The sequence below is a fragment of the Neolamprologus brichardi genome, chromosome 1, assembly GCF_056152115.1.
Source record: "Neolamprologus brichardi isolate AB-2024 chromosome 1, ASM5615211v1, whole genome shotgun sequence".
NCBI lineage: Eukaryota > Metazoa > Chordata > Actinopteri > Cichliformes > Cichlidae > Neolamprologus > Neolamprologus brichardi.
In genome coordinates this window covers 42,995,957-43,010,671 of record NC_142104.1, presented here as the reverse complement: position 1 = coordinate 43,010,671, position 14,715 = coordinate 42,995,957, and the positions used below count along the sequence as shown (strand labels likewise).

The 14,715-nt window shown below is 39.0% G+C and overlaps 1 protein-coding gene across 1 annotated transcript in view; it reads right to left on the bottom strand.

Moving 5' to 3' along the window:
- The window catches only part of LOC102798111 (uncharacterized), a 275,012-nt gene that overhangs the window by 164,130 nt on the left and 96,167 nt on the right, over positions 1 to 14,715 (bottom strand). Inside the window, exon 6 of the mRNA XM_087842715.1 lies at positions 11,520 to 11,612. Coding sequence (XP_087698841.1) covers positions 11,520 to 11,612 — 93 coding nt within the window. The remainder of the gene's footprint in view (positions 1 to 11,519; positions 11,613 to 14,715) is intronic.

Genomic DNA, 14,715 nt, shown 5'->3' with positions numbered 1-14,715 from the left:
TTAAAATTAATCTTGTTGATGTTTTCTGAGAAGAAAGCCAAGGACGTACTCTATCTCTCTGATGCAGAACAAAAGGCACATCTTGGATTTGCTCCAACAGTTAAGCTGACTTGAATTCACTTGTTCAAACCCAAAACTGGTAAGAAAAGGTGCAGATGCAGTAATACCAACAGCACGAATAGCAAGTTATGCAATAGGACAATGATACCAAGAACACCATCAGATCCACAACAGAATGGCTAAAAAAGCAAAAGTCAAGACACAATGACCGCGTCAAAGTCCAGGTCTCAACCCGACTGAACTGTGGTGCTGTTTCCTCTCCTGATACATGCACAGCTGTTAGAACAGAATTACATTTCTTTGCACACATTTCATGAAAGCAACGAGTGCTCGGGCTCCTACTTTTTGTGGAAGATGTTGAGATTGATGACAGTATTTCCTTATTTATGGAGCGATATAAATTAATATCCAAAATCTCATCTGTAAAATGCACCTCGAATATGCCAACACTGTAATATTTAAGTGTAAAATGTCCATATTTCCGCCCTGGATTTATTAGTAGTCGCCTAAGTTTTATGATATCTACTAGTTCAGTTATCACCCTTCTACTATTTATGTCTTTCAACATTACTTTTTTAGTGCACGTTAATTGTTTCTTCCAAACTCTACACAGCATCTGTGTTAAAGGGAAAGATTAATTGCAGCATGTCTTGAGTGAAAAGACACAAACTCTTCAATGATCTTCGAAGCTAATTCTTTTTCAAGCTGAATTTTTCATGAGATCATCTACTAATGTCTGAGGTGAAAAGGTGTTCTTGGACATTAAGCTGCCAGTCTGCAGCTGCACTGGATTATGGGACTGAGAAATGGGCCAAAGCATCTGGATAATGCAAATTTGTTATTCTAACAAAATCAACTTTACAGGGAACAAAAATGAGAAAATTAACAAGGATTATTTAAGACAACATTTTAGTCCAGCTTAGTAAGATTTGTATCCAGCATTATATTAACAATAGGATATTGTCTCTGGCCTTTAGAAACTACACCACTGCTGTTTACCAGCCTGCAGCTTTCAGCAGTGTGCCAGCTGCTGACAGGGGAGCTTACATAGCATGAATGAATGAATCACATCATTCAAGGCCGTTCAGAATATTTTTCAGAAGTAAGAACAAAGTGTTAGATTTTTAATACTAACACATGGTGTGAACACTAAACACTGATTGCTGGAAAGGTTTGTCAGCGAGGCTGCACTGCACTCACTGTACAAAAGTGTAAAACAATGTGATATATATATATATATATATATATATATATATATATATAGGTAGAGGTTTACAATATCCATCTTTTACTGTAAATGCAGGCATTTGCAACATTGTATATATACAATGTTGCAAATGCAACATTGTATATATACAAGGCATTTGCAACATTGTATATATACAATGTTGCAAATGCCTGCATTTACAGTAAAAGATGGATATTGTAAACCTCTAACTATAAGTAAAATAACATAACCTGATTCAGAAAACACAGAAAACAGAACCAAAAGCTTAGAAAGCATGAACATAAATAATCTGTGGCAAAAAGGCTTGTAGAGAGTTGCTGACTGGCTGGGAACAAACAGAGGCGAGCAGAAATCAAAAGCAGAAGCTGAGGCAGAGTTGCACTGCAGTGAATCTGTATGGATTTTGTGCAGCTGAGCTGAAGAGTGGCACCGGGAGATAAGAAGAAAGGCACACAAGAGGCAAACAAAAGAGTGAAAATGGAGAGCAGCAGCTGTGGGGAAAGTGCAGGCTGCATTACGATGTTGCACACCTTGATAAGCTTTCTCAAACATGGAAGCCAGCAGGAAGAATTGTGGGAAACTTGGTTCTTACAGAGACTTGGCCCGCAAAGAGACAATGTATCACTGTGGGCAGTTATATGATTGAGTGTGAGATTGTCTACCCAATGTGTGTGTGTCTGGGTTTTATGTCTAGCATGTCTGGGCACAGCAGTGAGGTGACATGTGACCACGCTGGCCACTGAGAGCCACATGTCATCTCAGCAAACCTCACCACACCAATTTGTCCTTTTACAGGAATATTTCTTGGTGAAAAACGAGGGCGAGACACCAGAAGCAAAGCAAAACCTCGTTAGGTAAAACACATCACACTCAACAGGATTAACAGGTTCCCTATTTGCTATTTTTAAAAGTGATGTACAGCTTTGACAAGAAAACAACAGTAAGTGGGTCAACTTGATGTCACACTGTCCAGAGGCAAAGCAGAAGCTGCAGTGCCAGCAGGGCACTGTCAACTCAGTATGACAGCCAAGACGTTACTAGTGAGCAAGTATGAAGTACATTACAGGCTCCTTAATTACCAGGAATTATTATGTTAGGCAGGTAATGTGTATTTACCTGTAATTTTGTTACTTATGTCAGTTTAAACGTTTTCCTGTGATTATTTCACGTTTTCCTGAAATCAAATATCTCCCTCTGTTCTGACTGCAGACTGGAACTTACTGCGACTTCTGCCTGCATGTACTTTTCGTGGTTTGGTGAGGCAGCGTATTAAATGGACACAGCATCTACACGTTTGCTTTGATCTGAGGTTTCTGAAAAGGATGATAAACTGGGAATCATCCTGTAATGTTTCCAATAGATGTATCAATGTATTTATGCTGTGCTGTAAAATGTGCGGTTACTAAGGATGTGTGATTTCCTACATTGCTGGTGTCACCGTATGTGATGCTCAGTGATTTGGTACTGTATAAATCAGGGGTGGGCAACTCCAGGCCTCGAGGGCCGGTGTCCTGCAGGTTTTAGATGTCCTTGATCCAACACACTGATTTAAAGGCTAAATGACCTCCTCAAAGGCTGTGTCCCAATTCAGGGTCTGTACGCTTGAAGTACGCATTTTAAGTGTGATTACGTCACCGCCACGCGACGACGGCTGTCCCAATTCGAAGTGTACTTGAAATGCATACTCCAAATGCGCCGTCGATTTCCCCAAATATCAAGCGTGGTCCGGTGCACGTTTCGTGGTCCCATATATCCCACAATTCATAGCGCGGCGGTGGGTGTGGATAATTTTGCTGCAAAATACGGCAGAAGGGAGCGGCCAAGAGTGAACTGTCAAAAGTAAGTACTGAATATGACCTCACTTAATTATGTGCGAATGTTTAATAACGAAGAACATTAAAACATTGCTGTTGGCCACATGTCGGCAAAGTTATGACATTAGTGATGTTTGTACTTACAGCCTATATATATATATATATATATATATATATATATATATATATATATATATATATATATATATATATATATATATATATATATATATATATATATATATATATATATCATAATAATCTGACAATACTATAATATTGGCCATATTATATTTACATTACCACAGTGAGATGACTTTAGTCTCATGAACAACAAGAGCTAATTGTTATTTACTAACTAATCTTAAATAACTGTTCAGTACAGAAATGAAGCCCTTGAATCATGTTTTACAGTCCTGTGGTCTCAGCCTCAGATACTCAACTAATCAAAGTGATGTCATGACAAAAATGAATGACCAACAAAACATTTTTTTCTCCTTCATTTATGTCACACAATCTCGCGTTTCTCGCGGTTAGTATCATGGTTGCTAGGCAACCTGAACAGCACGACGAAGGCTAGACCGTCCCATTTCACAAGCCTCTCACTTCCTCACTTCTCGTGCTTATAGTACGCACCGTACGTAGTGCGCGTAGTGCGCGTAGTGCGCGTAGTGCGCGTAGTTCAAGCGTGCAGACCCTGAATTGGGACACAGCCAACATGTCTTGGAGTTCTCCAAAGGCCTGCTAATGAACTAATCATTTGATTCAGGTGTGCTGACCCAGCGTGAGATCTAAAAGCTGCAGGACGCCGGCCGTCAAGCCAAATAAAACTGAACTAAATCAAAGTCTGTATTATTTAAAGATGGCAACATTTAAAAAGGAAAACCAAGCATTTGGCAAAAGCGTCCAATTATAATTGTACACAAAATTTGATTTAGCTGAAAGTGGCGGACGGTTAGTTTCACAGAAAATAACTTTTGACAGTTTAAAAGGTTTTAAAGGGTCGTTTTATTTAAAACAATAAAAAGAGAAACTTAAAGTAGAAGCTATTTTTCAGCTTCTGATGAGCACGTCTCTCAAACACTCAAATAAGTCTGAGGAAAAAGAAAATTGTGCCGACTGCATGTTTAAAGTAGAAATGAAACGACTGCATCTCAATATCAGTTTCATTTGAACCACTTGGTTCCACTCCCCAGGTTTGCATCCTCTCGCACTGCCCTCCCTGGTGCTGCCCAGCACAAACCCCTCGCTATAGACATGTGCTGTTGAGGTGATGAGGAGGTTATTGGCACCTAATGAGCCTCATGGCCCCTTTAGCCCCCGTTTCTTATTCGATGTACTCCAGATTCCCCTTTGTTTACCGTTTTTATTGCTGCGCAAGAGCCAAGGGACTGAGGCCAAGCCAAGACATGGGTTAGGTAAATCTGCTACCACTTAAGCTAAAGGAAAGGGAGGATGAAGAATTGATGGCCCACTTGTGCCCTTGTTTAAGGAAGGGAGCAGAAGTAAACACAGGAAAAGTCAAACTCAATTTAATGTGTCTGGTTCTCTCTGGAAGTTTGGCTGTCTTTAACATCTCTCGAGCTGCCTCTTTGTTCCTGCACTCATCTATGCATCTCCTCCCTCTCCTCTTCCTCCCTCTTGTTTATTTCAGTGTTAAAGCAAAGCTCTGCAGAGCAGCATCACACCTTGCTTTGTGGATAACGCGGCTGTACGACAGGTGGATCTGAACATCGGGGAGTACATTTTTCTCCCGTGTTAGATTAAAACAGCTCAGCGTGAAAATTCTGCCTCCACACATCCTCGTCGTACAATTTGTCATTTTCTCATTACCTGTGGAAGAATGTAATTTGCTGTAAAGATGCTGCGCTGTGAGACAGAAGCGTCTCTCCTATGGGGATGTCGAGCTCGTCCTAATGAGCGATGTGTTTGTTTTCTACATGCTTTTACACGATTTGCACAAAGAAAAGAATCCTGTGGTCACTTTTGTCCTGCGCTGTTTCAAATCATATTACTTTCTAATACAGAATGGCTCAGCAGTGTCCTGTGTGATGCACCAGCAACATGAATGCATTTAAAGGCTTAAATATCACCCAGCCACTGAATCTCATCCAGATCAGTAGAATGGACACAATCTCACTTCATATGTTACAAACGAAAACTCATATATGTCACGAGAACTCATAGATCAGAGGCAGATAAACAAAATCTACTTTGTCACCTTGAATATCGCTTCAACCTTCAGTTTGTTAAATAAAATGGCACCAATGAGATTCATTTGCTTTAAATTTAAAAGAGAATCTATTTTCCTTATATTGTGTCAGATATATTGTGGTCAAGTGACCAACATTTGAAATAAAGGGCTCAGTGTATGTAGGTAATCCCTGTAAGCACAATGATCTGAACACTGTTTAACCCAAAGGTCCTAAAGACCGTCAGTGTTATATAGTTTTGTTTGTACAGCAACCAGAAAACGTGATGTAAATAAAATAAAATAATGTTGCTCTGTGTGTAATCTGATCTGCTTCTTTAAATGGGTGAGGTATACTGTAACCCCCTCTTTCTCATTTTATACACTCGATGGGAAAATTAGCTTTAAAGTAATTTTGATCAACAGCTGCTTTTACTGAAACACATGCTTAGACTTGCTGTCCCAGCCAGGTGCCAGTTAGTTACTGCCAGCTCCCTTTCCTGCTTCTAAGTCGAGGTACTTTCCATCATGAACACGTTTCATGCAATGGCCTAGTGTCACCAAGAGGGGGCGCTTTCTTTGAAAAAACTTTGACTTTTAGCATTTTATGTTGAAAATATTTCTCTTGTCAAAATCTATTTATTACTGTGATGGACCGAGCAGTGAAGGAAACTTAGGCACAGGTTAAAGCCCAAAAAAATGATTTTTTTATTTAACCCAAAAAATATAATTGGTTAAATCCTGCAAAAAGAATCAAAATCTTGGGCCCATAAAAGAGGTCAAAATAACAAAACTCTACTCAAAGACTCAAACACTACTGATAACTAGGGATGGGTACCGGTATCCGGTGCCATGATGGTTCTGACATAAACGGTAGTAACCAGCCCGAAAAGCAGCGCACATTTTGGTGCGTTTTTTTCCTGAGCTGTGACACACTTTAGATTCTAGCCAATCATTTTATGTTTCCGAGGATAGTAGGCGGGTCCAGGTACGTACGTTCTTTTAGAGCAGAGCTACAGATTAAAAATGCCCAAGGCGAAGCGGTCAAAAGTCTGGCTGTACTTCACAGCAAAAGATGCAAACTCAGCAGCTGCAACAAGTGCTTTAAGCTGATACTGTGATGCTGTCAAAGGAGGTAACACCTCGAATCTGATGAAACACCTGGTGACGCATAGCGGTTTTTTAAAGCTGAGAAATGCACCGTATTTGATAGCTTGCTGTGAGACCTCACACCGAGCACATCTACTGCGGGTGTGGTGCCTGTTATCGACCCGGAGTTAGCAACATCCCCCAAAATCCCGAAGAGGAGAGTCCTGGCCCCTAGCCCTGCCAGTGTAGCAGAAATGATGAGGATGATGATGCAGCAGCAGCCGTTCTTCTCTGCGTGAGTAGCTTAATGTTGTTCGTGTGTAATTTACGTTGAGTAGGCTAACCACGTTATTACATTAATGCATGTAAGGTGAACTAGCAAACATCATCATAGCTACATGCGGCTGTCTTCTTGTTTGATGGCAGATACTCCCTTCACCCTGGACAAAAAGGCTAAAATGACCAAAGAAAAAGTGGAAAACAGTTAAACATGAGAGGTTTTTGGACAAAGTTTGTGTTTTTTCCATTGTTTAAGCTGCTTCCAGCCAAGAGTGATACCATATATGCCCCATAGCTGCAGAAAAGGCTAACATTGTTATCTTTTTACAAAAAAACAGCTGAACATGAGAGGTTTTTGGACCAATTTTGTGTTCTCCATTCTTTAAGCACCATTTAAGCACCGGTATCAGATAAAACCTAAACGATACCCATCCCTACTGATAACTCACACAAACTGACCTCACTTAACGAGACAAAGGGGAAACTTAAATAGTGGCTGATCAGCCCACAAAAACAGGAGAAGGGGTAAAACACACAAAACCTAACTAAACCTAACATAATGAACTCCAATTCCCCCCCATGGTCCCGAGTTATGGCATGAACCAATGTGCAGTCTTCCTTTAAAGCTCGCTCCGCCCCTTTTCCACCTCTTGGCTCCTTAATCAAGGGACTGGAACAGCTGCAACTAAGGTAACTCAGAAAACAAAAGATTAATCACACATAACAGTGTAAACTAAATGCAGTGTTATGTGGATATGTGAATTAACTCTAAACCAAAACCAGTTATTTATTGTCCTGTAAATTAATTCCTATATTTAAAGACAAATGTGAATGCGATGTTACTTATAAGCCTCTACACTAACATGGTGGGTGTTACCACTGTGTGGCTGTAAGTGCAGCCATCACAATTACACACGTTTTGCTCTGAACTACTAAATATACTAAATATCATATTGTATGCAGACATACTTCCTATGTGACTGTGATGTGCATGTTTGTTGTGTTAGAAAATGCGTCTTATGTTTGTCGAACACAAGTTGTGACTAACAAGTCAAACTTCAAGTGACTAAAAACACTGAACAATGAAAAAGAAAGCCACGGGACTGTGTTGAGTCTTCCTCTGCAGCTAATCAGATTAGTTTATGTAGCAATGTGTGAGCCTCAGCCACCTTCCCTTTCTAGAGCCCCGTCCAGGTGAAGAACTTTGTTGTTCTGCCAGGAAGCATAAACAGCTCAGACAAAGTAGGGTTGAAGCAGTGAGAGAAGGAGCAGGACGAGAGAAAGCACAGACAGAACAGGACTCTGGGAGAAGCTTCAGAAGCAGTTAAAAGAGAAGAAATTAACGAGAGATAAGGAAAAATTCTGATGAAAATGATCATGTAATGCAGGGATGGTGATTATAATGACAAAGATTATCATGTGCAAAAAGGATCAGATAAAAAGAAAGAAAATGCTGCAAAGAAGCAATTTAAGATGATAAAGATTCTTTATAGAATCAGACACATGAGAAGCAAACTGCTGCGCAGGCAGTTTCAGAAGGATATCGTTTCAATCAACAGAGATTACTTCTGTGTGGCGAGAAAATGTTCCAGATGTGACACAGTTGCATTAGTTTACTCATAGCCTTTAAGAAAAACTATGCAAAAGATAAAGGCTAAAATAGTAAACACCAGAAGACTTATGCCTCGTGACTTGAATTGAATTGACTCGGTTTCTGTTGTTTTCCATTACAGTGGAGCACCACCTCAATGTGCCTGGAGTCGTGACAGCGACAAGTCCTGTGAAGAAACAGGACATCGAGGCAATACGCAAACCCCACCGTGGTACGAGTCTGCACCTAATAGCTGGACCATGGTGTGGGTTTTTGTGCAGCCATTTCCCTCGTTGTCGGGCTTCAAAAATGGCAGTGTTGACTTTTGTCAAGTCAACCAATCAGCACGATGCGGCCTGTTGACGTCACATTTTCGGATCAACTCAGATTGCTTGGAACCCCGGCAGAGAAAGTACTAAAACAGTAGCTGGTACCAGGTACTACCACCTAATGGAAAACCCTAAAAACCAAGTCGAGCAGACTCGACCCGAACCGAGTAGGTACTGGTGCAGAAGGGCTTTTACTTTTATGTCTGCAGAGGCCGACGGCGTGGAGTGAGGAGAAGGTAGACCCAAAAGCAGACGATGGAGGCAGAGTGAGGTGATGAGCAGAAAGCGAGCCTTTTATTTGGCTGAATCAGAGTACAAACAAAAAGCACAGAATGACTACGATGAAGCTAACGAAACGTATACAATATTGTATGAAACTAGAAAGCTGAAAGTTGGAAACACGGGAAGAAACGCAGACGAAGCAACAACAGAAGGAGGAAGACAGAGGACTAAATACACAGGAGGGTAACGAGGAAATAAGCAACAGGAGTGAACACAGCTGGGACATGACACAGTTCCTCCCTGTCAACACAGAATACAGTGACACAGGATGCGGGACTGTCAAAGTAAAACAGGAAATAAATGAACATAGAAAGCAGGTGCCACAATATTGCACAATATTAATAATCATCAGACCCAGGACCATGACAATTATTCTACATGTCTAGACTTTGTTTATAATCTCATAATGAGTAAAATTTGTTGTAAAAATGTTTTAAAACCATTTCTTTCTATAATGTCTGAAAATGTGAAAAGACAGAGGGTTGAAATGTTAGCTTTGCAAGAAGTTTAAGAATGAAACTGGAGCCTGGCTGTCTGCATCTCGCTCTTTTTCTGTGTTTGCACATTTTTAAAATAAACTTTTGGTTCAACTTTAGGATGTTCAAGCATCTTGACAGAGTTCTTCTGTGATTTTGGTTCCTTCTATCTTCTCAGAGGAATCCCAGAGAGATTCCATAATACTGAAGGTATGAAGATGATTCTCATGTTTGCAGACCAAAAGAAAGACCCTAGGGCGAGCTCGCCTTAGGGTCTTTCTTGAGCTTGACCATTGAGCTTAATGGTTTAAATTCAGAATTCCTTGATGCAATGTGGCTCTCTTATCATATCTCTGGTATAACTTCTAGGTTAAAAAATGTGTTTTTCTCTCTGTGCTGCTGTTCATGATACAGCTGACAGAAGGATTTCAGTCACCTACAGGAAACAACCTGTGATTATAAGCTTTAAGTAACCTCACTTCTCTCGCTCCACAAGGTTGTTAAAGTTAGGCAAAGTCCATCAAACACTGACGCCAACGATGAGGTTTCTTTGTGAGCTCTTCCATCTGCCATTTGTTGTCATGGAAACAGACAATGCCTCTGACACATTACATTTACATGTTTTTTTACTGATGAGCTCTGAGGAGCTTTTTCAAAGCCAAAGTATATTTTAGCTGTTTGTGTCTCATTTAATGGACAAACTCTGTCAGCCAGACATGGATAAAAAGTTTTTCTCTCCATAATGAGCAAAAAACCCCAGCACAGCTGAACATGCAGCCCAGCATCGTATATTAGACACACCTGTCACTCCTTACCTCTGCTAAATGCACGGGACTGCAGCTTTTTGTCTTATTTCAGTGTTATGTATTTGTATTCATGTTGCATGTGTTTCTATTTTCCTACGTATTGCATTTGTATGAAGCTAAAGGTAAACCAAACAAAATGTATTGATTTCAATCAACAGGGATTGACCTCTGCCCTCTCATGACATAAGGTTAATGCCAGGTGTCCCTTTAAACACATTACGCTGTGTCACTAATAGTTAAATGCTGCTCATGCTTTAGGCTGGATTAAGTCTTGCAGGAAAACAAGTAATAGCCACAGATCCAAATCGAATGTTTTTAAAGGTTTCACAATTGTTAGAAGCAATGATTTTTTTAAATATATGTTTTCCTGGTAGAATGAAATATATATATATTATAAAGGTTTCAATACACATCACCTGTTTTTATAACATGTTTTAAATTATGTTACTAATTTCTGATCCCAGCCTTGTACCAAGCTACTGCTCAGAAATGATATTGGTCCGTATACCAGAAAAAACCCTCCTGCATGTTTTTATGCTGTTCAGCAAATCAACAAATACAACAATGGAAGCTTGTGCTACAGCAGCTTCTGCTTTAACATACAGATATAAATATAAATAAAATCATTAACATTAAAAAACACAACTGGTTGGTCTTCATGAAGTGTTTGATCATTTTGCTATTAACGTTGTCTCACCACAAGTTATTTACACACCAGGATTACAAATTCTGTGAGTGAAATAACTGAACGGAGAACTGGGGGTCATATAGATAAGAAGAGGAGGGCGCGTGTTTGGAGGAGAGGTCCCGCTCCTGAAATTCAGATAGTTTGTCTCTAAATGTTCTACAGTTACACAATGTTGTGTTGTGTTATGCAACGCCATGTAATGGTAAGTTATACTAAGAAATGCTATGAACTGTTATGTTCAAATATTACAAAACCAAACAGGTTAGAAAAGCAAACAAAAATAGAAAAGGATGAGGCCAAATTTATTTTTATCGACTGCGGTACTGTTATTACTGTTGTTACTGTTATTACTGTTATTCAAAGTAAATGGTAAATGGCCTGCATTTGTATAGCGCTTTTCTCAGTCCCCAAGGACCCCAAAGCGCTTTACACTACATTCAGTCATTCACACATTCACACACTGGCGATGCTACATTGTAGCCACAGCCGCCCTGGGGCGCACTGACAGAGGCGAGGCTGCCGGACACAGGCGCCACCGGGCCCTCTGACCACCACCAGTAGGCAAACATGGGGTTAGTATCTTTCCCAAGGATATTACAAAGCTACATTATGCTACATTACGCTTGTCATGCAATGCTTTATAGTAATTGTTCCATTTACTGTCTGTTTGTCTGCTGAGCACTCACCACTGGAGCAGTCCAGTCCTCCCCATCCTGGCTCACACTGGCAAGTATCAGGAGAGACACATCGTCCATGGGCACACTCTTCTGTGCACAGTGCTGAGAAGAAAGAAGAACATTGAAACAAATGTCAAACAAGCAACTATAAAACATAAGAAGTTATCAAGTTCTTTCTTTGAGTCATAAAACCTTACATCAAGTCTATTTGTCATTTAAATATAATCCCCGTTCCCTCAGTTTATTTGATTCATGGTAATATCTTTCAGTGTTACAGTCTTTAGTGTAAATCTGACACTATCCACTCCAGCTCCAACAAAGTCTGTCTTGGAAATTTTATACTGAAAAGTCTGTTTGGAGAATAATGTCTTGATCTGATGATTCTTCTCTTCTGCCCTCCAGCAGATGGTAATGTTCATCTCATGATGCATATTTTTGTGGAAAAACAATGGCAGCAACAACAAAATACACAATAACACCAGATCACTTTTAACAACCGGATATACAATGGTGACAGTGCAAACAGATACACTCTCAGGTGTGAAGAGACATGTACACTAACTGCAGGTAATACGTGGTGAGTCTTTAATATTTCTTTTATTTGAGACTTTCTTTTAACTTTTGTTGTTTTTTACCTCATATTGTATCTTAGGAATGCATATTAGGGATATACTTTAATATATTCCTACTAACCGATGCCATAATATTATGCCTGATTAGTGTATGTATACACTAATCAGGCATAATATTATGCCTGATTACTGTATATATATATATACACTAGCAGTCAACAGTTGATTACACAATCACTTAGTGCAATAAAGACACAATAATTACTACTGAAGATTTTTCGACATTGTGTGTAGCATCTACTGTAACGCACATGTAAACACAGTTAGTAGAGCTGCTATAGCCTCAAGCTCCTGGGACTCTTACCATACAATTGTTAGACAGCTACGTCTCTTAATGCATGAAATTCTATTGAGTTAGAAGAAGGACGCAAATTAAAATAATCATAAATCACAGATTTTTCAATATTTTCATGCATTTGTTAAAAGATTAAATATGTTTTTCATACTTTTTTATTATTTATTTTTATTTCAATAGACACAGTAACAGTGCTCTAGAGCAGCAGCCCCCAACCTTTTTTGTGCCACGGACCGGTTTATGTTCGCCAACATTTTCACGGACCGGCCTTTAAGGTGTCGCCGATAAATACAACACAATAAAACCAGTACTGGTACCAAAAAATAAGATTTATTCATAACACAAACCCAGGGAAACTGAGTTAACGGTAAAAAGAATAACGCTACATAATAAAACTATTCTCAATGTTTTGCTGTAAAAACTGAAGTGATTAATGTTTATTTTTTAATTTAAACTAGTGCTGCCGCATTAATGCGGGTATGGCGTTAACGCCATTTTAACGAGATTAACGCTGACAGCACTAATTTAAACACAAATATATTTAATATATATTAATATTCTTTTTTTCTTTAAGGTCATCACGCTATGAAGAAATGGAATTTACTATGACGGCAGATACTAGAGACTATTAACCAGTAAAATCATATTTACAGAAATATGAAAACAAAATCATTTTTGCCAAGTTTTTAATAGAATAGATTTTATAGTAATTAATTAAATAAATGAATGACACGGATCAATGTTAGTTTTACTCAACATACTCAACATAGTATAATACTGTATATAATATATAATAATTTTAAATGAAGTATTATACCCATTATACCTAGTTTATATTGTAGGATGCTTCTCTTGTCTGTTGGTGTTCCAGTTGAGCTGTTTCTCGGTTGCTATTGTGTATTGTCACAATGTAAAGTTTTTATAAGACCTCAGTATTAATACATTGTTACAGCTAATGATAATATCCTAACAAATTAAACTAAGACCACGAATACACAGGCCTAGACACCAGTTGGCAACTGTGTGGCAATCACTGTTCACTAGGCAAAAATGAGAGTAGGAGCTAAAGTTGATTATCTATAAGACTGTTTTAGTTTCTAAGACTACTTTGCTTCAATCTGTCACATCTAGTCCTGGAACTGGTGTGCAAAAGAGATAAAGGCAGGTGATGTTACTTGGAAGGTGTCGTTGAAGGCGGAAGACACAGTATTTGCCCTCACATCCTCAGATCTATCATGGATAATGTATGTGTTTCTTTAAGGACATCAAATAACCACAACAATGACTTCCTCCTGGCCAGTTGCAAAGGTTGTTGAAGGTTGCTGGCATTCACTATGAAGCTGCTAAAGCCTCACGCAGCCCTGGAAACCAGTCAATGACTCCCTGGTAACAACCGGCCACTAAAAATAAAAATAAAAAGTGTTGCTTTTTTGCCTCTGTTGAGTATCTGCAGCAAATTAATGAAGGTTTTTCTTAATTTACATAATTTGTGTCTATATTTTTTAATATGCAGTGTTGTGCTCTGTACTCCCAAACATGACATTACCAGTGCCTGTTTGTCATTTTCCCCTTAAAAATCCTCTGCACATCCCTCGTGTACTACTTGCTCTCTGACATCCTAATGTAACAGTAAGTCATAATATTTTCCACTTTTCTTAGATATGGAGATATTCTACCAGCCAGTCTAGCGAGCAAAGCGTATTATCTGCATTGTACAGCAAAAAGATAAGGTAGTGCTGACATCTCCATTATCACCTTCCAACTACTATAATATTTCATTGTGACACAACACTACAGTTGAAAGCCATCATGCACAATCTAAAGGTTAAAAAATGATTCTATCACAAAATAATAAATGATGCAGAGTTTTACGGGGCTACTGTGCGTCACTCTGGCATTATCTCATACAGCTATTAGCTAGAAGGTCAGAGGTGGTCACTAGCCAATGTTGCAACGAGAAGGACAAAAAGCAATGTGAAAAGGACAAAAAGACAAACAGTATGAGCAGTCAAGACAGAAAAACTGCACACTGAACAGCTAAAACGAACTCTTAAAACACTATTTTAACGACTATAAAAAGTAATACATTAAACTTTAGATTAACCAGCACACTGAGATGTTTTTAATATAACGTTTTTATCTTCTAATTATATCATTGCATGATATATCAGACAAGTGGAGCATTTTTCAGGAAACCTAAAACTCAAGACCTCGGTTTGATGGATGAAAAATTAAGGGAAAAGACCTGAACCCTTGAGTCGGATACAGTCAAACAAGT